At 40.5% G+C, this 24,321-nt stretch overlaps 1 protein-coding gene across 6 annotated transcripts in view; it reads right to left on the reverse strand.

The window, feature by feature from the left end:
- The window catches only part of TRIO (trio Rho guanine nucleotide exchange factor), a 1,129,982-nt gene that overhangs the window by 563,780 nt on the left and 541,881 nt on the right, over window positions 1-24,321 (reverse strand). For all 6 annotated transcript variants that reach the window (XM_040353401.1, XM_040353397.1, XM_040353396.1 and 3 more), the window contains one exon: window positions 1,659-1,768. In XM_040353401.1, the coding sequence (XP_040209335.1) occupies window positions 1,659-1,768 (110 nt within the window). The remainder of the gene's footprint in view (window positions 1-1,658; window positions 1,769-24,321) is intronic.

Consider the following 24,321-nt stretch of genomic DNA (forward strand, 5'->3'; position numbering starts at 1 on the left):
TCTGGATCCCCCCTCAGGGGCTCTATGGCCAGAACAAAAAGCAAAGGGGACAGGGGGCAATCCTTATGTTCCCCTATGTAGGTCATAGGAGGGTGAAAGAGTATTATTTATCTGGATGCACGCTTTTGGTGCTTTATACAGTAGTTTAATCCAAGAAATTATACCCTCACCCAAATTAAACTTCTCCAACACTTTTCACAAATACTCCCACTCCACGCTATCAAAAGCCTTAGCGGCGTCTAACGAGAGTATAGCTCTATTTCCCTAATTATTAAAGGGGATCTGCATATTAAGAAAAAAGTTGTCGCAAATTATTTGCCGTAGATCTGTTTGGTATGAAACCCGACTGGTCCGAATGCACCAGTGCAATCACCACCACCGAGAGTCGCATGGCAATTACTTTAGTGAGGAGTTTCAAGTCCGTATTTAACAGTGAGATAGGTCTGTATGAATCGGGTTTGTTAGGTTCCTTCCCAGGTTTCAGTATTACTACCACTACAGCTTCATACATAGATCTGGGCAAGGAGTCTGAGTCAAGTGCATTTTTAAGCATATGGAGTAGCACCGGCAGATGAGGTTTAATGTTGATAAATGTAAAGTTATGCACTCAGGGGCTAAGAATATGCATGCAACATAAATACTAGGGGGAATACAACCGAGGGAATTGGTAGTGGAGAAAGATCTGGGGGTTTTGGTAGATCATAAGCTCAATAATAACATGCAATGCCAAGCTGTGGTCTCCAAAGCGAGCAAAGTCCTTTCTTGTATTAAAAAAGGCATGGACTCCAGAGAGAGATATAATGTCGCCCCTGTTCAAATCATTAGTAAGACCTCATCTGGAATATGCAGTTCAGTTTTGGGCACCAGGGAACTGGAGAAAGTGCAGAGAAGGGCAACCAAACTGATAAGAGGCATGGAGGAACTCAGCTATGAGGAAAAACTAGAGGAACTGAATTTATTCTCTCTTGAAAAGGAGACTAAGGGGGGATATGATCAACATGTACATGTACAGATATACAAGGGGTCCATATAGTGAACTTGGCGTTGAGTTATTCACTTTATGGTCAATGCAAAAGACAGGGGGACACCATTTATGTCTAGAAGAAAAGATATTTTATCTCCAAATACGCAAAGATTTATTCAAGGTAAGAGCTGTGACTCCCTCCAGAGGTGGTTTTGGCCAGCTCAGCAGATTGCTTTAAGAAAGGTCTGGATATTTTGCTAAATGTACATAATATAACTGGGTACTAACATTTATAGGTAAAGTTGATCCGGGGAAAATCTGATTGCCTCTCAGGGGATAAGGAAGGATTTTTTCCCCCTTATGTAGCAAACTGGTTCATGCCGACACTGTTGCATGTGCATGCACAATTTTAAAGAGTGACATGTTTAGTATCTATTTACGTGGCATAACATTTATATTTTACAAAAAATTAAGTTTTGTATTGTGTTTTTTTTGCATTAAAAAATAAATACTAATACTGCATAACAAAAAAAATTGCAAAAACCCACCAATTCTCTAGGGCCTCTGCTTTAAAAAATGATCCAATGTTTGGGGTTTCGAAAAGGCCTTGAGCTCAATTGGTTAACAAATGAAACACTGCAATAACAACTCAAAATACATTACATGTTAATCATTTTTGATTATTTGTACTCACTTGTTATGAAACTCATAAATGTCCTGCATGTTCCCAAAAATAATGTGCTCCTTATTTGCTATACCAGGTGGAAGGTCTTCAACGCCACTTGTCATTTCCCATAGGTATGTCTGAAAAACGTTTAAAATAAAAATTTAATTTGGATTTTTTGTTTACCTGTAAAATTATTTTCCTGCAGTACATCATAGGATACAGACAACTACAAATTCATGACTACTTCAGCTGAATGAACATTGGTCAATACAAGGCAGGAATCCCCACCCAGACATAATCCTTCCCAGCTCAGCTAAGCCTCAGTTTTGTAGCAAGCATGAAGAACAGAAGAGAGGGGAGGGAATGTACAGTGCTACAAGAAAAGGATTTTATATATAAATCAAAAATCCTAATTTCTTAATTGTATAACACAATAAGGTTCATTATACATGACTACTTGAAATGCCCAAAGCACTAAACATGAGAGGTGGGCAATGCAGAAATAAAGCAAACATGCCCAAAACCCAAACAGAACAAGGGAAACCCCACTACATTGCTGTCATTAGAAACTTCCACCAAAACTGGAATCCAATAACACGTTAACATCTACATGCCAGAAGTCTTTTTCAGAGAAGTTCCACTTCCGCTAACCAAATACTTGTGCCAAAGGATCTTTCTCATGCAGACAGACATAGTGCCCACCCTTGTAAGCTGCCATAAGGAATCCACCAAGGTTTCTAATGGGAAACTCAAGTTTTAGAGAAAATCTTCCTAGAGCTGTCAAATGGCAAGATCCTCTGTGTGTGATTCTATGGAAGAGAGCATACACTTCATACAGATCGTAAGGTCTTAGCAAGCTCTAACCACCGGCTGCAGAGCAGCTCCTACTAAAGAAGATGCCTTAAAGAGGGCCTCTAACCTCTTATCTGTTGCAAATAGACTTGTTGACTTTAGTGACACTTGGAGTAAGGTGGTTGACAAAAGGCTTAAAACAGTCCCTATCCTTGTGTAAAACAAGGTCAATCTTTAAAGGTCAAAGCTGCCAGCTTGAAAAAAAACACATGACAGAAGGTCACTGTTTTAGAGGTGTGGCCTTACAAGAATGAAAGGACCACATATGCACAGAAAAATATATTTTGCATAGAGGGTTCTGGGTTTGCAAGACTGGGGAGATGAGTGCTCTTCCTACCCATTGATTATTTCATCCAAGGTGTCACAAAATACTGATCTTGAGGGTTATCTTAGATGTTTGGTTGGCCATCCAGCATTTAAACCATATAAACCTCTGTATAATCAAATGCTGTAGGTTAAACTAATTTAACACACCAAAATGGAATCTAATTCTGCATTGCACTAATATTTGAGCAATTGCACCATCTATTCCTTCAATTGCCGGAAAGTCACTCTGATCTAGGGCTGCAACTAACAATTATTTTCATAATAGATTAGTTGGCCAATTATTATCTTGATTAATCGATTAATCAGTTAATAACCTTAGGGGAAAAAAAATTTGGGCAAATTAAAAAACACAAATTGCCACAAAAATGCATTACATGCTTTTCTGTAACTTCTCCTTTAAAGTATATTGAACCCAAAAAACCTAAAAAATAGTACAGTTTTGCTTTAAAAAAAAAAAAAAAAAAAGTCCTTGCCAAAATAACATTAGTACAAAAACAGCAAATAATTGCTACTGTAAGGGGTTCATTTTTTACTGTGGGACAGTGAAAGTAATATTTACAGTAGCGATTTGCTCTTTTTGTACTATAAAGGACTATTTTTTTATTTTTTCACCCCATTATGTTACTGGCTGATTAATCAATTATGAAAATGGTAATCCATTCATTTCATAATCGATCCGTTGTCGATTAATCGATTCGTTGTTTTGGCCCTACTCTGATCCTATCCCAACACACAAGTCTTCTCCTGACACGTCAGAGCCTTGCTGCCTGTGACACCAGAGCAAAAAGCAAAAAACTTGACACAAGGGAACCAGTGAATATATAGATTGCAATTTATCAGATCAATCCTTTATGGGAATGACAGTTGTGTGTGTGATAAATTGATTGATCCAACATAGAAGGTAAGAGTTGGTTCACACTAGGGTGACACGACTTCCAGCACGACTTTCAGAGGCGACTCCGACACGACTTGAGCATGAACCACAGGGCGATCTGGGGCGATTTACAACACGACTTGAAGTCGTCTCCAGGACAGGAGACTTTCCAGTGGCCAATCAAACAACAATCAGCTCTAGGGGAGGGAGGGGGAGGGAGAGGTTTGCCTGAGAAATGTATGTTATCTTCCTGGAAAGTCGCTTCAGTTAAGACAGTGATCAGACTTGGATCAGACTTGGAGGCGACTTCCATTGAAATCAATGGGTACAAATCACCTACAAGTCGGATTGAAGTAGTACAGGAACTTCTTTTGAAGTCGGAGCGACTCGAGTCGTGTGTATTAACACCGCTCCCATTCACTTGCATTGTTTTTCTCGACAGCACGACTTGAGACGACTTGAGGCGACTTCAAGTCGGATCCCAAGTCGCCCCAGTGTGAACCGGCTCTAAAGCTCACTTTTTGGAAGAAAAACAAAAACAAATGAGTTCATGACCTGTTGTCTTACGTCTTTTAGTTTTTTTTTTTTTTTAACACATAGCAGCTTTCCTAGCTTTAGATATTTGTTTTTGATGCACTAATTTTAAAATGTTTGCCTGCCACAATGTGATCATAGATAGAATATCCTTTAAGAGGGGAAAATAAATAGTTGTAGTAATGGTAAGTTGTTTCTACACTTGGTATCAGAAAAAAATAAACTAAAATGGATGATGATTGGAAATACACTAGCTGAAATACACTAGCTGAACTGTGATATACAGGAACAAAAGCTACTAGGGGGACCCTGACCATTTTTCATTTCTATTGTGTCCAGTCCTGCACGTACATACTATCTATTCCCTAGAGCAAGCATAATTCGTACAAATTTTACTAAAATCTCAAACCATATTCTAGGCTGGCAAATTATGTATGTTGGTGTAAAAGGAAAAAAATCTGTGCTAAACCCTATAAAACAAAATAAATGAATGAACAAGTGAACAAATGTGTTGCAAATTAATAATGATCACGATGGTATACAATATATATATATATATATATATATATATATATATATATATATATATATATATATATATATATATGTGTGTGTGTGTGTGTGTGTGTGTGTGTGTGAAGTGGTGCAGCAACTAAAAAACCTTAAATATTCAGTCTATAAAAGTGTAAAACAAAAATAGTGCACTACCACATAAATATCCAAAAAAGGGCAGTGAAAATGTGTTAAGTGAAAAAACCTTAAATGAGAGAATATCTAGAAAAATAGATACAATGTCATAAACAAGCAATTAGGGATCCAAAAAATGGTCGGAGTATCTTCACAATTCCGGTATCCACAATTAAAACAGAATGACAACTTGTCTGCAGGTAAGATTTTCTGTTCATCAAAGAAAATAAGGCAATCAATGTCGCTTACCAAATATGTTGGATCTCAGATAATAGAGATCAAGAAGGCATGTCAGAACATCATCAGCCAGATAGGGATCAGCAAAAAACTCCTGTTTCAATGAATTTTACACATCAAATGGATATCCAAACTTGCTCACCATACCGGTATTGTTAATAGGGGCAGAAAGAGAAAGGCTTCATTGTGCAGTTTGTTCAAAAGATTTATTGCTCCAAATCAGAACATAACATCAAGCAAAAAACAAAGTTCCAAACAAAAATTCAAAGATTCAAAAGGCACAACCACAGCACATAGCCTGACTGGCTCAAGTGTAATAGCATCTATGATAGTGACTCCACCCAATGCATTTCCCCACATAGGGATTCTTCAGGGAAAGGAGATCATATGATCTCCTATGTGGGGAAATGCATTGGGTGGAGTCACTATCCTAGATGCTATTACACTTGAGCCAGTCAGGCTATGTGCTGTGGTTGTGCCTTTTGAATTTTTGTTTGGAACTTTGTTTTTTGCTTGATGTTATGTTCTGATTTGGAGCAATAAATCTTTCAAACAAACTGTACCATTAAGCCTTTCTCTTTCTGCCCTTATTAACAATACCGGTATGGATATCAATTTGATGTGTGAAATCCATTGAAAAAGGAGTTTTGCATAGCAGACGGGACATTTGCACCTTCATTGGAAATCTCAGATGCTGATCCCTATCAGGCTGATGGTGTTCTGACGTGCCTTTTTGATCTCTATTACCCTGAGATCCAACAGATTTGGTAAGCGACAGCGATTGCCTTATTTTCTTTGATGAACAGAAAATCTTACCTGCAGACAAGTTGTCATTCTGTTTTAATTGTGGATACAGGGAATTGTGAAGCTACTCTGACCATTTTTTTTGGATCCCTTATTGCTTGTTTAAGACATTGGATCTATTTTTTCTAGATATTCTCTCATTTAAGTTTTTTTCACTTATCAACACATTTTTACTCCCTTTTTTTGGATATTTATGTGGTAGCACACTATTTTTGTTTTACAAATTCTGTATGTTAAAAAATACAAGTTGTCAGAGTTCATAGCTTTGGATACAATAAGAAAAGGCACGCATTTTAAACCTAGTACATCAAAAACAAATATCTTAAGCTAGGAAAACTGCCATGTGCTAAAAAACAAAAAAAATAATAACTAAAAGAGGTAAGACATGGGTCATGAACCCATTATTTTGTATGTTTTGATGGAGCCCTGTAAATAAATGCAGAAAACACTTTATGTAGTCGATGTGCATGCTTTACCCGAATCCTAGACTTTGCCATCATCACAACTCTAAAAGTCAAAAGTTCACCAAATCACATACTACAGTCAATGCCTTTTTCTAATGTAGAAACTGTTATAGGATGTGTGTGTGTGTGTCCAGATTGCATCAACAGTGGGAGGGGCTTACATGGCCATTTGCTTTAATGACTGTGTTACACGCAAGTATGTAAAAGGCAGTACGAACCTCAGTACACTCATCTAAAAAAAAAAAAAAGGGTCCTGTTCTTTTGTATATCCTTTGTTACACACAGCTAAACTTAAAGTGATATTCAAGTCTTGTTTGATTGTTTTTGAATAACATGTTATACTTGCCTGCTCTGTATAATGGTTTTGTACAGAACAGCCTGGATCCTCCTCTTCTTGGGTCCCTTGCTGTCACCTCTGGCCCCTCCCTCATTCGGGGTTTCCCCACAGCATTGGCTCACTGGTTGTGACTGACAGCAGCAGGAGTCAATGGCTCCCACTGCTGACAAAAGCCAATCAAGAGTGTGAGTTCCCGGAGAGCCAAGGCTCTTTCGGACATTGGTGGATCGAGAGGGGGCTCATGTAAGTATTAGGTGGGGTTGGGGGGACTGCTGCACACAGTTTTTTTTACCTTCATGCATGAAGGTAAAACAAACTTGTGCATTTACAACCACTTTAACATATTTAGCCAGATTCAGAAAGACTTAGGCTGGCGTATCAGTAGATACGCCAGCCTAAGACTGAATCTGCGCAGACGCTAATTTAAGCGTATTCTGGTAACCAGATACGCTTAAATTGGGCTCAGATACGAGCGGCGTAAGTGTCTTACAACGTTGTATCCTAAAGTGTACTTTTTAGGCTGACGGCTAGGTGGTGCTTCCATTGTGGTCGGCCTAGAAAATGTAAATGAATAGATACGCCGATTCACGAACGTACGCTTGCCCGACGCAGTAAAGATACACCGTTTACGTAACACACTTTCAGGCCTAAAGTTATTCCATCAAATAGCTGGAATACTAATGTTAAGTATGGCCGTCGTTCCCGCGTCAAAATTTGAAAATTTAACGTTTGCGCAAGTCGTCCGTGAATAGGGATTTACGTCATTTTTTTTTTCAAATATAAATTTTTATTTATTTTCTTACAAAACATACAAGACATACATACATACATACAAACAAAAAAATTACAATTACAATACAATACGGTACTGTCCACCAGAAGGGGTGGTGTAAGAATCACGTGCATTCTTATCCCTGAACGGACCAGATATTCTCCAGTGTACAAAGCATAACCTGAGACAATATCGGCCCTATATCACAAGGCTACGCTGATAACCTCCTCCCCCTACGCTGGCCTGTGCTACAAAAGACATCGAACAGATTGCGCTACTAACTCGTGATTGTCTAAGGTTCAATTGCCCCGTCCAGGTCTCACCTGTCATTAACCAGAAAGAGAAAGAAAGCGCTAGCATGGGAGCAATGGGGATAGAGCAACCAGAGGCCAAGGGGGAGGGGGGTAGAGAAAGATAAATAACCATAGAATGAGGAAAAGGGATGAGGACCGAGAAGGGGAAAAAGAGAGGGGGGGGAGGAGAGAAGGGGCGACCCGGGGTTGGGATTAGGTTCCCTGCCGTCACGGACAGGATTTACGTCATTTACGTCCACGTCGAAACCAATAGGACCGTACGGCGTACTTTGCCGCAATGCACACTGGGATATGTACACGGACGGCACATGCGCCGTTCGTAAAATACGTCAATCACGTCAGGTCAACCCCCATTAAGATAAAACACGTCCCCATCAGCCGAATTTGAATTAGCCGCCCTTACGCCTGCCCGATTTACGCTACGCCACCGTAACTTAGCAGGCAACTACTTTGTGAATCATGTACTTGCCTCGCTAACTTACGGCGGCGTAGTGTAAACACGATACACTACGCCGCCGCAAAGTTAGGGCGGTCTTTGTGAATCTAGCTAATTGTTTTGATTTGGATTTCTCTTTTGTTCCTTTACTTTTGTCAAATGATAAAAATAAACTAATAACGCTTCTATTTTTTATAGCATTCAGTTTTTTCCCCACAGTTTTCCTATGGGAAACACTGCGAGGGAGCATACACACGGCCGGTTTTCCCAAACAAAGCTCTCCTGGAAGTTTTCCTGTCGGGAAAACCGTCCGTGTGTACAGGGGAAATGGGACCAAGCCGTTTCTCGGTTTTCCTGGCGGTCTTTTGACCGTTGGGAAAACCCATTGTGTGTACTAGGCATTAGAGTTAAAAGTAAGACTAAAAAGGCAAAACTTTTTTTTAGTTCTGAATAGAGCAGAGAGGGCTTAGAACCACTGACAGGTCTGTATGCTGACTGTGCCTAGTCACTAGTTCTGGTCAATAAGGTGACAACCAGGGATACTCTCACTTTAAAATAATTTTCTCTTATTTTGGCTAAGGGAATAAGGATAGTAAAAATAAACCTGACAAGAGTTTAACTCTCTCATACTCTATCCAAAAAAAAAAGTTTCCTTTAGCCATGGTTCATTCGGTGCAACAACGCATCTGCGGCTCTGCACCGATTTCAAAAAGTAGTTTCTGTACTACTTTTTTCGATTTTGGCCCGCAATTTACATTGACATTGTTTCTGCACAGATGTCTCTGTAATCACGGCCAAAATCAGGACTGTCAAGCGGGAGTGAAATCATGCGAGTTCAGCTGAACTCACACAGCTTCATTCCCGCAGCCCAGTGTGAACCTGGGCTTAGTTCTACTTTAAAATTAAATCTGTTTTATCCGATACGGTCTCCTGTCAGGCATTTCTTCATTGGACTTGAATGCAGTGTTGGCTTTGAGGCCGAACAGCCTTTTAACCACTTGCCGACTGCCGCACACACTTTTACGTCGGCAAAATGACATGGGCAGGCAAAAGGGCATACATGTACGTCCCTTTAAATTTGAGGCTGTATAATCGCGCGCACACGCCCCTGCCGGGAGCTTCGTGACTGTGCCCGCGGGACCCACAGACTCGATTTCCACCGATGTCCCGCGATCGTGTCACAGAGCTGCAGAACAGGCGGATGCCTGTGTAAATAAGGAATCTCCCTGTTCTGTCTTGTGACAGGACACTGATCTTCTGCTCCCTGTCATCGGGAGCAGTGATCAGTGTTATCACAGGTAGCCCAGCCCCCACACAGTTAGAATCACTCCCTAGGACACACTTAACCCCTTCCTTGCCCCCTAGTGGTTAACCTCGTCCCTGCCAGTGTCATTTACACAGTAATCAGTTCATTTGTATAGCACTGTTCGCTGTATAAATGACAATGGTCCCAAAATAGCGTCAACAGTGCCCGCCATAATGTTGCAGTCACGACACTCGCAGTACACTCGTGTATAGTCGGGCAGGCTCGGCCACTCTCGCGCTCACCTCCTGGACGTCCAGGACGTGAGCACAAGACTAGCTGAGCCTGCCCGACTATACTTCGCTCGGTATATGCCAGCACAGTGTTCAAACTCGGCGCGGGAAAGCGGGGATCGAGCGGCAGCGTGGAGGACACCGCAGCCTAAGGACGCCGAACCCGTCGAAGAGGACACCCGAAGCCGCAGACGGACGCCGGACCCGATGAAGAGGACACCCAATGCCGCAGACGGACGCCGGACCCGACGAGGCCGCCGATGTACGCCGCGCAAGACACCAAAACTGTAAGTAGTAAAATTTTATAAAATGTTTTTTTTACAGGAATGTCGGGTCCACTTTTGGGGTGCGCGCTATACGCCGGAGCGCGCAATAATCCAATCAATAAACGCTTATTGCAATTTTCGCTCTATTTTTGTTTACAGCACAAAAACTAAAAACCGCAGAGGCCACGTCGCACAACCGCACAATTGTTAGTTAAAGTGATGCAGTGCCGAAACGCAAAAAGTGCTCTGGTCATTTGGCAGCCAAATCCTACAGGGTTAAATGCCCCTTTAAGTGTTTACTTCCCGGTGATGCCTGCGAGTTAGAGCACAATGTAGCTGAGCGAGCTGGCATGTTATCCTGCCAGGCCCTGTGCTTTTTTTTTTCTCTTATAGCTTTTAGAATTTGTGAAAGACCCCGCAAACCACATATTTTCTGAAAGCACATGATCAGTAGAATAATAAAAAAAAAGGTGCTACTGATTTTTTTTAGACCTCACAGTATTTGTGCAAATGTTTATCAAACCAATATATTTGCAAAAAATACACTAAAATCATTATTGGCAGATAAAAAACGCAGCATTTTTTTTTACGAAATTCCTACTAAATGTACAACATGTATTGAGTTAATAAATAACAAATATTTATAACTTGCGCCTTTTTGTGAAATGGTGAAAATTTAACAGATGCAAAATTGTAAATATCCATATTTCGCAAAAAATCGGAAGGTTTTAATTTTTCCCTTACAGCTTTCACAATTTGTAAAAAGGTCCCCCACAACCATATATTTTCTGAAAGCATACAACCTCTAGAATAAAAAAAAAAGGTGCTACTTATTGATATGTGCGCAAATGTTTATCAAACCAATATATTCCGAAAAAATACACTTAAACCATTATTAGCAGATAAAAATACAGCAATTTTTACAAAATTCCTGCAATATCCTCACTAAATATAAAAGCTTAACCTGTATGGAGTTAATAAATAACAAAATATTTGTAAATTTTAAATTGTGCCTTTTTGCAAAATGGTGAAAATCGAACATACTCAAAAAATTCTCAAAAAAAAAAATCGGTAGATTTTTATTTTTCACTTACAGCTTTCAGAATTTCAAAAGGCTCATCCAGCTAGACATGTTCTAAAAGCACACGACCTGTGCTTTAATTGCACAAATGTTTATTATATCGCTATTTTCACAAAAAATGCACTACAATCATTAATACTGCATATAAACACAACATAACATACCAAATTCCTACTAAATTAGTACTAAAGCATCGTTCACATGTGGCATACTAAAGTGTATGCCCATGTGGGGCCATGTTTACCCGCACAGGTGTTCCGTGCATTCCCGTACAGGCAGTCCCATTTATGTCAATTGGGATGCAACGGCTACACAGGCATAGCTGTTGTTCCCAATCTGACATCCATGTGGCTACATGACCCCGAACGCAGACAGTGTGAGCTCAGGGAAATGCATGCGGACCTACATGTTTGCAAAATTGGAAGCAACGGCTGTTTGTGCAGTTGCTACATCCCAAATGACATCAATGGGACTGCCTGCACAAAGATGCATGGAACACATGTGCATCCCTGTGCTGTGTATGCCCTGTGTGAACAAGGATTTAGGCCCCTTTCACACAAGCACACCGATCCGGTCTGCCTGTCCGTGTTTCAGGTTGGCCACCCATTGTTTTCTATAGAGAGACTGATGTAAATGGACATGTATCGGTTTACACCCGCCTGTATTCGATCCAGTCTGCTAAAAACAGATGGATGGGGATTCCATTCCCCATCCATCTAGCGGATCGGATCAGATGGCATCTGACCGCCCCATAGAGAACAGTGGGCTGTGTCCGCTCTGCATCAGTGGAGCAGACACAGACCTGTCATCCGCCTGCTCAGCGGGGATCAGCAGACAGATCCCCCGCTGAGCAAGGAGATCTGCTTGACAGAGTCTGCTCCATGTGAAAGGAGCCTTACCAGGAGCAGCCAATCCATTAGGGGTGCCACCCCACTTGCAGGGCCTCAGATCTTTGTACGAGTTTTTAGATTTGACATGATTAGAGCTTGAGGCTCTAATTGGCTTCAAAAAGGTTGGGCTCGGGGAGCAGAACATTGCACCCTAAACCCAACCACTTGTTACATTCGAAAATGTATATTCTCTATTGTCTTCCGGTTACTTTTGCGGTTACTATTATCAGATGTCAGAGGGCATATAGGAGCGATCATAGTGATCGCTGCATGAGCCCAGGGTGCTACACTGAGGGGGGTGGTAAACACATGTTCCCCTCGCTGCAATCCCTAGCCTGTCAATTTACCGGAGCAGAAGCTGCAGGCTGTGGAAGGAGAGATGCTACCAGAGCAGGGATTGATCAGGGGTGCGGGGGCTGGTATGGCGGAGCTATCTAAATGATGGGGGGACATATCTGGACCCCTCCAAGCCCCAGCAGCAACTGAATCCAGCAGGAGTGGCAGTGGAGGGATGCCGGCTTATGATGGTGGCTGTAGGGGATCAAATCTTTTTGGGGGGGGTCAGTACTGGGGGGGAGAAGGGGGTTAAAGGAGATAGGAGAAGAGAGTGGGGGGTAGTTTTAGGTGGAAGGGAGCTGCAGGAGGTGGGGAGGCTGGGGACAGGGAAGTGGCGGCATAGATGGGGGGGGGGGCAGTCATTAGGGGTTAATAACTAATCAGCGGGTTGTAATCCATTGATCAGAGTTATAGAATTGTTCAGCAGAGTCTGCTGAACAATTCTGATATAAGCTTATGGTCATTGAAGAGATCCATAAGCTTATAGGAGAGGGAGAAAGGAGGTTTGTACGGTGTATGGACTTGACAGTGAAAGGGTTAAACAACAGGTATTGAATGGCAGATAGTATGTAAGGTGATATATGCTTGACACAGGGTATGGCACAGCGATACAGCATTACAGATAGAGTGCAAAAATCAAAACTCACCATGCCCTGGTACTTAGCATCTTAACATCACAGCATCCAAATCTTAGTGCATTTTTTTTATTATGCCTGGTTGAAATTAGTAAATAAATATAATTTATGAAGTCCCAGCTATGGCTGACCATACTCGATATTCACTTAGCTCCCCGAACAATTTTGGCTAGACTCCACCTTCTCTGCGTTCCTGGACAGCTGCCTCGGCTTAGAATACTGCCAAGTGGTCCCACTAGGTGATGTGCTCGGCCAGCTTCAAACTCCGAGCAATGTGCAGATGGTGGGGGCCTCAACTAGGCTTTTTTTTTTACACTCTGCAATGTTCGTGGAACATTCAACCTCGGCTGGAACACGACAGACCCCGGTGATTTATGAGATAGAGTACCAGAAAAGAGGCACAGCGGACAGCGGAGAGGCCTCTATCCCAGAGCTTCAGCAATCTTCTGACCAGTCGGCCAACAGTCATCCAGTGGGGAAGGGAGGAGACCGGTCCCAGGAGGACAAGACACATGGACACTCAGAAGGATCACTCGGGGAATCTGGCTAGCCCTGGAGGGGAGAAACCATGAACATCCTCTCAGGTCATGCGGTACCACACCCCAACAGAAAGATCAGACAGAATGAGCAGATCTGGCTCCCGAAGCGCTTACCAATAAGCAGATAACCATCGATAAACACTGCTTCCCCCCATTGGAACTCTAGGGCATTTCTTCCGATTTCTGAGTGCCCTGAGGACCAGAATCTAGAAATATTATTTGGTATGCAGCGTTTGAAGCAAGAGCTGGCAAGCTTGTTTAAAAATTTTGAAAAATTATGAAAGAGATGACTGCAGTCCGTACCAATCTCTCGCATTTGCTTTGGTGTGTAGAAGACAACGAACAGCAGCAGGACAATCAAGAGGAAGTGATTTGTCTTGATATAAATCACAGAGACTAGCGACCACAGAATATTTCTATAGAGCAGCCGCGTGACGTTATCTGTAAATTGCATTACTTTGAAGAGGAAAAATGCAATTATGGTAAAAATGCGAGGGACAGCTACTGTGAATTTTGAAGGCATCCAATTTTTATTTTTTTCTGATTTATCAAAGGAAACACTTTTGGGAGCACCAAGACCTCTTCTGGATAAGTTACGTTCCACAGATATTAATTATTACTGGGGCTTTACAGTATGTTTGGTGGCAATTAAAGCTGGCCATTCTTCAACACTCAGACTCCAAGAGGGTCTACAAGACTTTTGCACAGATCTTAATATTGATTCTTCCAAATTGGCATGAAACCGCTGCAATTGGTCTTGTTCTTCCTCATGAAGCATGGAGGAAATAAATGGTTTAACGGAAAAATAACTAAAGGTGAAAAAAGTAGTAAAAAAAATAAAAGGAAATAAGAAAGGAAGATTGTGAGTACTCAAAATATTTAGCCTCAGGAAGAAAACATTTGTTTTATTTTCCAGTTCCTGATAAACAAATAAGTAACATTTTCCTTTGACTATATATTTCTAATTTTGAGGCTAGTCAATGAACAGGGAGCCAAAGCCCCCTCTCTGTGTGCACCTTGGGCGCCTCTTTTTTGGTAACCAACCCCTATCCCTAATGGGAATTTGGAGACCCGGTGCCCTGCTGTACATCGGAACTGGGATGCCTGAGTGTGACCCAGACCCCCACCACAGGGTCCACTGCAGTTTCTTACATGGTGTAGCTGGGCTACAATGTTATTTTATTGTTTTGTTTCCTTAAGTGTTCCCTTTTCCTCTTCTTTTTTATTGTACCCTCTTCTTCACCTCCCTTCCTCATGTGACTTAGAATATTTGCTAAAGGATGTTTTTGTCATACAAGGACTACTCTAAATGACTTCTTATAATGCAGTATGGGTAAATTACACCATATTTTAAGAGAATTACAATGCATTTCCTGTTCCATTGTATTTCTGCAAGAAACACATTTGACCACTTCCGGACTGCCCCATGTGCTTTTACTGCGGCAGGGTGATCCGCGCAAAATCGTGTAAAGGTATGATGCTGCTTATTCTGGACCTGGGACGTGTGTGCTACCTGCAATCTGTGGGTCAGGTGGATCCGATAATCGCTGGCACACAGTGATCTCTCCCAAGAAAGGAAGCATGGTGGTCTGCCTATGTAAACAAGGCAGATCACCTTTCTGTCTGAGGGGAAGATGGAGATTGCGTGTTTCTGCTAAGCTTAGGTACAGTGTTGCATGAACGTGCAATTACCAGTTAATGTAGCACAGTGCCAAAACAAAAAGGTAACTGGAAATTTAATGATTTTTTTTTTTTTTGAGATATCAGATTATACGGATCTCTCTTTGGCTTGCGATTTTACAGAGAATAAATCGACAAAAATGCCTGAGTCTGTCCTGTGGGAAGCCCATAAGGCATATATGAGGGGTAAGTTAATTGAACTGGGTGCTAGGAAGAAATAAAAAAGAATGACAACAAAAAATTGATGAAGCGCAAAATATTATACTTAGCGCTGCTCCAATAAAATATATCAAATGATGCATATATAAAGTGCTTGTGAAAATATATAGTTCAATCATGAATTCAATAAAGCCTATCCAACAATATAATGTACGTAGTGCAAATATATAGTGCGATCATATAAAAGCCATCCATATATATGGTGCTGAACATGTGCAATTTTTGCTGTGTAGATTCTGGGGACACTCCGTGCTCCCCTCCTGGGTCCCCACTCAACAACAGTAATTCTTCAAATCATCAGGTATATCCTCTGTATGTAGCATAGGGTATCACCTTTGTGTTCCTCCAATGATCAGGTTTCCATGGTGTGGACGTATTAGTGAAACATACCAATAAAGAGAGAACGATGTATAGTGTAATGCTGCTAGATGTATTATTAAAATCAACTATCCATTCACTTACATCAAAAAAGGTTGAAAACTTGCAAAATTTGCTGCCTTGGCGTACAAACAACCGTCACTAGGTCTCCTCTGTGTGTCCCCGCTTGACGTGTTTTGCCCCTCCCACTGGGCATCTTCAGAAGCGGGGGCGCCCATGCCTAGTTGTCTTTAATGTAATAAATCCTGCCCACTACACCCAGCGACTCTCACTAGGTGTGCAGTATATATTTAATCACTTCCTGCTTCAGCTGGACGTATTGCAGTCGCCATCTTAGTACTCCTAAGTGCTCTTATTAAATGCATGTTAAATGGTTCGTGACTAACTGCTTTCACTGAAAGTGAAATAGTCACCATTTTAGTACTCATAAGGTGTAAATGTTAACTTTCTGTATTGACAGAATATTAAATCGGCCACCATCTTAGTGCTCCTAAACTGTGTGTACGTGCTCTCTACAGTATATTAACCTAATGTGGAGCGTTTACCATATTGTTGTTCCTAGATATGTATATTAAAGCGAAGGTTCGCCCTCAAACTGAACTTCCTAGCTATGCTATCTGCAGCCTTAATAAAGGCTTGTAGCGTTGTCTTTTTTTTTTAAAAATCTGTACACTTACCTGTCTTCAGCCTCACTTCCTGGTCTTCTTCCTTGCAGGGAGTGGGCGTGTCGCTCCTTTTCCCCCGACGGGGAGCTCTGCGCAATGTCTCCTGGGAGTGAGTGTTGATCCTCCCAGGAGACGCGCTGTGCGCGTCATGCCTTCCGAAAATAGACGACGTGAGACTCGGCTGTTTACGGCGCCTGCCGTGTAGAGCTGACTGTGCAGATCCCGTAAAAAGCCGAGTCCCACTTTGTGTATTTTCGGAAGGCGTGACGCGCTTTACCAGCACGTCAATCATCTTCGCCTTGTCTTAGGAACGCCTACTCCCCGGGGCAGAGAGAAGCCGGGTGAAAACTACGATAACATGGTAAGTACAGCGGGGGGGGGGGGGGGGGGGGTCGAAACCCAGCATACTGCAGATGTCAGCAGTATGCTGGATCTAATGGTATATAGATTTTTTAGGGTGAACCCCCGCTTTAACTGGTAATTTTACAGGATGATAGGCGGTCAATACACCAATGTTTTTTTCCATTAGATATTCACTATTATAAACTATATATATATATATATATATATATATATATATATATATATATATATATATATATATATATATATAGTTATGTATATGTACAATATCTATCAATACATTGCAAACATTAATTCATTATTACATAGGTGCATTTCTGTACATAGTAATCAAATAAGATACACTAAAATTGTATAAAATGTATGTATATAATACAATTGTGAATTTCTTGTTTATAATCACAAAACATAAAATAGAACTTTAATAATTGCTTATAAAGCAATTTACATTTAACCCTTTTGGTGTCGACTGTAATTGGTATATACATTTAGGTGTGTCTCATTCAGTGTGTGTCTATTTTGTCAATGCCACAGAAAATGTATTTAGATGGATCCCTATTGTGAAATATTTTGAAGTGATCAGATAAACTATGCTTACAGAAGCCTTTTTTATTCTTATTTATGTCTTCTCGTAATCTTATTCTTAATTCCCTGGTGGTTCTACCCACATTTTGCAGGCCACACTCACATTCCAAAAGGTATGTGACATGTGTGGTTGCACATGTGATGAACCTAGATAAACTCATATGTTTGTACAGTGGCTCTAGATAGGAAAAAAAAAAAAACTACATATTTTCAATCTAGAGCCACTGGACCAACATATGAGATATCTAGGTTCATCACATGTGGAACCACACATGTCACAAACCTATTGGGATGAGAGTGTGGGCTGCAATATGTGGGTAGAACCACCAGGGAATTAGGAATTAGAAAAATAATAAATAATTATTAAAGTTCTATTTTATGATTACAAACAAGGAATTCACAAATTTATTATAGACATGAATTGTATCAATTTTTATGGTATCTTATTTTATTACCATGTACACAAATGCACTTATTGCTATTATGCAATAATGAATTAATATGTTTGCAATGTATTGAAAGATATTGTATACACACACACACACACACACACACACAGTTGTGCTCATAAGTTTACATATCCTGGCAGTATTTATGATTTCTTGACCATTTTTCAGAGAATATGAATGATAACAAACTTTTTTTTGCACTCATGGCTGGTGCCATTTATTATCAATCAATTGTGTTTACTCTTTTTAAATCATAATGGCAACAGCCACTACCCAAATGACCCGGATCAAATGTTTACATAACCTGGTGATTTTGGCCTAATAACATGCACACAAGTTGACACAAAGGGGTTGTAATGGCTATTATAAGGTAACCATCCTCAGCTGTGATCTGTTTGCTTGTAATTAGTGTGTTTTTATAAAAGGTCAATGCGTTTCTGGACTCCTGACAGACCCTTGCATCTTTCATCCAGTGCTGCATTGACATTTCTGGATTCTGAGTCATGGGGAAAGCAAAATAATTCTCAAAGGATCTGCGGGAAAAGGTAGTTGAACTGTAAAAAAAAAGGAAATTGTGGGGGCACCTTAAATTTGTTTGGATTCATATGTATATCTATCCTAACGACTGCCGCCTCCGTCCCTGTTATCCTGTCTGTTGGACGGCCAATCGGGCCTGTTGTATTGTACAATGCCTGGATGTACGATTGGACAGTATTGTGTGTTTTCTGTCCTATTTGTTGTTGTACAATGAAAAACTGTTTCTAAATAAATAAAGATTATTTAAAAAAAAAAAGGAAATTGATATAAAAAGATATCAAAGTAATTGAGAATGTCAATCAGCAGTGTTCAAACTCTAATCAAGAAGTATTGAAACCAAACCAGGGTCAGGTAGACCAACTAAAACTGCCAGGAAAATTGTTCCGATACAAAAAACACAAATAACTTCAGGTGAAATACGGGACGCTGAAAACATGTGGTGTGGCTGTTTCAAGATGCACAATAAGGAGGCACTTGAAGAAAGATGGGCTGCGTGGTTGAGTCACCAGAAGAAATCCATTACTACGCAAATGTCACAAAGTATCCTGCTTACAATATGCCAAACAGCACAGAAACCAGCCTCAAACCTTCTGGCACAAAGTAATTTGGAGTGATGAGATCAAAATGTAACTTTTTGACCACAGCCATAAATGCTATATTTGGAGAGGAGTCCACAAGGCCTATGACGAAAGGTACACCATTCCTACTGTGAAACACTGGGGTGGATCGCTGATGTTTTGGGGATGCGTGAGCTACGAAAGGCACAGGAAACTTGGTCAAAATTGATGGCAAGATAAATGCAGTATGTTATCAAAATATACAGGAGAAACATGTGCATTCATTAGCCAGGAATCTGTGCATGGGACGTAATTAGACATTCCAACATGACAATGATCCAAAACACAAGGCCAAGTCAGCCTGTCATTGGCTACAGCAGAGTAAAGTGAAGGTTCTGGAGTGGCCATATCTCAGTCTCCTGACCTCAATACAATTGAGCCACTCAAAACGTGCAGTTCATGCAAGACAGCCCAATAATTTACAGGAACTGGAGGCTTTTTGCCAAGAGGAATGGACAGCTTTACCATCTGAGAAGATAACGAGCTTCATCAACAAATACCACAAAAGACTTCAAACTGTCATTGATGTTAAAGGGGCCATACATGGTATTAAGAATTGAGTTATATAAACTTTTTATCAGGGTCATTTGGGTAGTTTCTGTTGTCATTATCATTTCTAAAGGGTAAACACAGTTGATTCATAATAAATGGCTTCAGCCAAACACTAACCTTAGTGAAAGAAACGTTTTTGCGTTATCATCCATACTCTCTGAAAAATGGCCAAGAAATCATACATTCTGCCAGGGTATGTATGTATATGTTGTTGTTTATAATAGTGAATAATTTATGAGAAAAAGCACTGTTGTATTGACCCCTATCCTCCTGTAAAAATACTAGTTAATATACATATCTAGGAACAACACATTGGTAACTGCTCCACATTAGGTTAATAAGGAAAGCGAGTACATACAGTTTAGGAGCACTAAGATGGCAGACAATTAATATTCTGCCAATACAAAAAGTTAACATTTACACCTTAGGAGTACTAAGATGGCAACTATTTCACTTCTGGCGAAAGCAGGAAGTAACTAAGCATATAACACACATTTAATGAGAGCACTTAGGGGGTACCAAGATGGCGACAGCAACACTTCCGGCGGAAACAGGAAGGAGTAGTTGCGTGTAGTGGGCAGGTTTTAATATATTAAAGACAACCAGTCACAGGCACCCCAGCTTCTGAAGACGCCCAGTGGGAGGGTCAATACACATCAAGCGGTGAAACACAAAGGAGACCTAGTAACGGTTGTTTGTATGCCAAGACCACAAATTTTGTTTTAAACCTTTTTGATGCAAGTGTATTGATAGTTGTTTTTAATAATAAACCTAGCAGTATTACACTATACATCTTTCTCTCTTCATTGGTATTTTGCACTAATACGTTCACACCATGGAAACCTGATCATTGGAGGAGCAGGAAGGTGATACCCCAACCTACATACAGGATATACCTGGCAATTTGAAAGATTACTGTTGGTGAGTGGGGACCCAGAAGGGGATCATGGAATGTCACCAGAATCTGCACACCAAAAGTTGTACATGTTCAGCACACCAAATATATGGATGGATTTTTTTATTATCAATAAAGCCTACCCAACAATATAAAGTGCTTAGTGCAAATATATATATTTGCACTAAGCACTTTATATTGTTGGGTAGGCTTTATTGAATTTATGATTGCACTATATATTTGCACAAGCACTTTATATATGCATTGTTTGATAGATTTTATTGGAGCAGCAATAAGTATAATATGTTGCACTTTATTCATTTGGGGTTTTTCATCTTACACTACAGCAGCAGCTCTTAGAGTCGTTATTTGTCATCGCCAATTTGTTGCCATAGCACAGATACTTATCATTTCAAACAAAAATTGATTGATCTGCTATGACAGGTGGCTGATTTAGAAAGAGTACACAAACTTTCTCTACAGTGAGCTGCCCTGGTAAATCTTACACAAAAACGTGAGGAGCTAAAAATTTTACTTGAAAACAAATTTTAAAGGGCATTACCCATTTGGGTCACAGAGATGGCATGGATGGGAAGATAAACCAGGCAAAATGATGGCCCGTTCGTTACAGGAAAAAAAAATAAAAAACAGCTACCTTTATTTTCAAGTTTAAATCCCATTCTGGGGAGTTTCTGCAATTTCTATGCAGATCTGTAAAATGTGAGAGATAAGTAAAATCCTACAGAGTCTACAGAGGAAAGACATTTTTTTTTTTGTTATATTATCTGCAACAGGTACAGTTACCTAAACTTTCTAATGATTCCCCTTTCACAAGCTGGAATCTGAATTCACAGAAGAATAGTTCTATGCAGCTTTAAAATCAACACCGACTGGTGAATGCCCAGGCCTAGACAGGTACACAATTTCTTATTATAAGAAATTGAGGGAGATACTTTTTCCACATCTGACTTCTTGCTGATGGGCTTCCGATAGGAGTTACTTGCAGCATGCATATTACCAATGGTGGGGAAAATCTATCTAGCTATGGAAGCCATCATCCAATGCCATTACTTAATGTGGATATAAAGCCATATGCAAAGGTTTTAGCCACTAGATTACCCCCCGTTGTCCCTAGTTGTGAAGCTAGAGAAAACTCTGTCCAAATTTTCCTGTTAGGGGCAGTTCCCAGCCCACCTTGTTACTTTCAACTGATGCAGAAAAGGTGTTTGACAGGGTGGACTGGGAATATTTGATGATGACTTTGAAGTTTTTGGGAATAGGCCCAAGAATGTTTCATCAAAACATATATCTATATGTACAACCAACTGCCCGAATAAGGGTTAATGATTTATTAAGCGATAAATGTACTCTTAATAACAGCACCCGTTGGGGATGCCCATTGACACCTATTTTATTCTCCATGTTTTTTTAGATGATGATGTGGCTATTCTATGTTCAACAACCAAGGATCACATTGCCAAATTTACTTGGGTTAATGCATGAATTTTAAACTATATCCAATTTTTTAATTAACATGAATAAATCTGAAATATTAAATAAATCATTATCCATGCATGAAGTTAAAATATAAAAAAAAAAAAAAAAAATAGCATTTTTTCTACAGCTTACCTGTAAAATCCTTTCCTTGGAGTACATCACGGGACACAGAGCAGTCATTAATATCTGGGTTATACACCACCTAGTGGTAAATGGACACTGGTAAATCAAACAAAAAGTCCTCCCCTATATAACCCCCTCCTACACAGGAAGTATCTCAGTTTTGTAGCAAGCAATAAACTCCCCAGACAAGAGAGGAGGGATCTTTATGTCCTGTGATGTACTCCAAAAAAACGATTTTACGGGTAAGCTGTAGGAAAAATCCTATTTTCTTTATCCTACATCACGGGACACAGCAGCCATTACTATCTGGAAGTCCCCAAGCAATGCCCTTGAGGGGAGGAAGACACCATGGCAGAAACTGTCACTATTACTGTTTGTAATACGCTGAGACCAAAGACAGTCTTGCCCATGTTCTTGACATCCACCTGGTAAAGACCCTGTGGATGTATAAACTAAAGACGAAATTGCGGTCTTGCACACCTGGACGACTGACACCTGTTGGCGGATGGACCAAGATATTCCCACACACCTGGTAGAGAATCTCTCCCCAGAAAAAAAATGTGATTTTGCCCTTTATTACTATAGGCATTGTTGATAAACTGAAAACAAGTTTGGGGAAAAAAATGTGCTAAGCACACACAACAGTTTTATTGATAATATTAAAAATGATGATTTAAAAAAAAATATATAAACGAAAGCAGCATTTCCCCTGTAAATATAAAACAGTAGAGCACAAATGGATAGAAATAGAATCGCACTAAAACTTGGCAAAATCTCAACTTGACAATTCATGAATAACAAAGTCCATCAGTGTTTGCAACTATGAGCTTATTCACAAAGTCCATCCAACATCTTCCGCGTGCGAGTTCCACCACCAAGTGAAAGAGAGGTCTCCTTACCAGATCATCATGACCCCCCCTGTTACAGAGGATCACATAGTGCCCGTAATAGCCTAGGTCTTTGTCCAGGAAACGTCAGTGCATCTATCATCAGGCTACCTCATACCTGTTCTCTCCCACTCGTAACAGAATATGGATGGTTTTCATAAAAAAATAAAGGCTCCATATAGTGTAAAACCTTAATCACATTTATAAAATTAAAAATATATTGCACTTACAGCATCCAAAATACAAGACAGCCTTAAGTCTGGTCTGCCGGCCGGCGCACATCCAGACAATCCCATCCTTCCAGGACACAAATGCGAAAAACACGAGAAGACGTCAGCGCCTCGCTCTGCCCTACGCGTTTTGTGAGAGTTCACGTCGTCCAGGAGCATATCAAACAAATTGGAATCAAGCCTCAGTCTGAGCCGCAAGCCTGCCATACACATTTAAACCAAGACTCGGTCTGAGCCGCAAGTCTGCCATACAAATTGAAACCAAGCCTCGGTCTGAGCTGCAAACCTGCCTCCTGGTCATGCGCACTAGCGTGATCGTTTCAGCGGACTCATGCTCTGCTGTCAAGCTGCAGCCAATCTGATTGTATAAGACACCTTTTAATCCAAACAAGGTTCTCAGTTTGTTGGTTCACTAAAAACACTGTGCAGCTAATGCTGATTAAAGCAGCACTCCCTCAGATTCTAAGTTGTTCTCCACTCAATTAGACCGGAAGTCAGTCAGATCTACATACCAGTGTCAAAAATAAAATTTCCCTAATGGCATAACTTGAGCCTAAAACAAATGTGTGCATAACAACCCACCTACAAATTTCATAACTGATTGTACAAAAAAGCCTATGTTAAAGATACCAGGCAGGTTATTTACCATCAGGGATTACTATAATCCATTTCCTGTTTAGTTATTTCTCTGGCAAGGGAACTCCCCCTCCAATGTGGTTTGTTCAAGATGCACAGCCCTTTCCTGGACAAAGACCTAGGCTATTACAAGTACTCTGTGATCCTCTGTAACGGGGGCTCATGATGATCTGGTAAGGAGACAGCTATTTCATTTGGTGGTGGAACTTGCACACGGAAGATGATGGATGGACTTTGTGAATAAGCTGATACAAACACTGGTGGACTTTGTTATTCATGAACTGTCGAGTTCAGATTTTGCCAAGTTGTTTTAGCACAGTTCTATTTCTATCCTTCATTGATAAACTGGCAGATCCACTGCTAAACATTTAACCTAGACGCCGCCTGACCTTCCTGGGTTCTGCTGGCTGCACAAATCAGAATTCCTAGAACTGGGAAAAAAATCTGATATATTGA

This window comes from Rana temporaria, chromosome 5 (genome assembly GCF_905171775.1).
Source record: "Rana temporaria chromosome 5, aRanTem1.1, whole genome shotgun sequence".
Classification (NCBI taxonomy): Eukaryota; Metazoa; Chordata; class Amphibia; order Anura; family Ranidae; genus Rana; species Rana temporaria.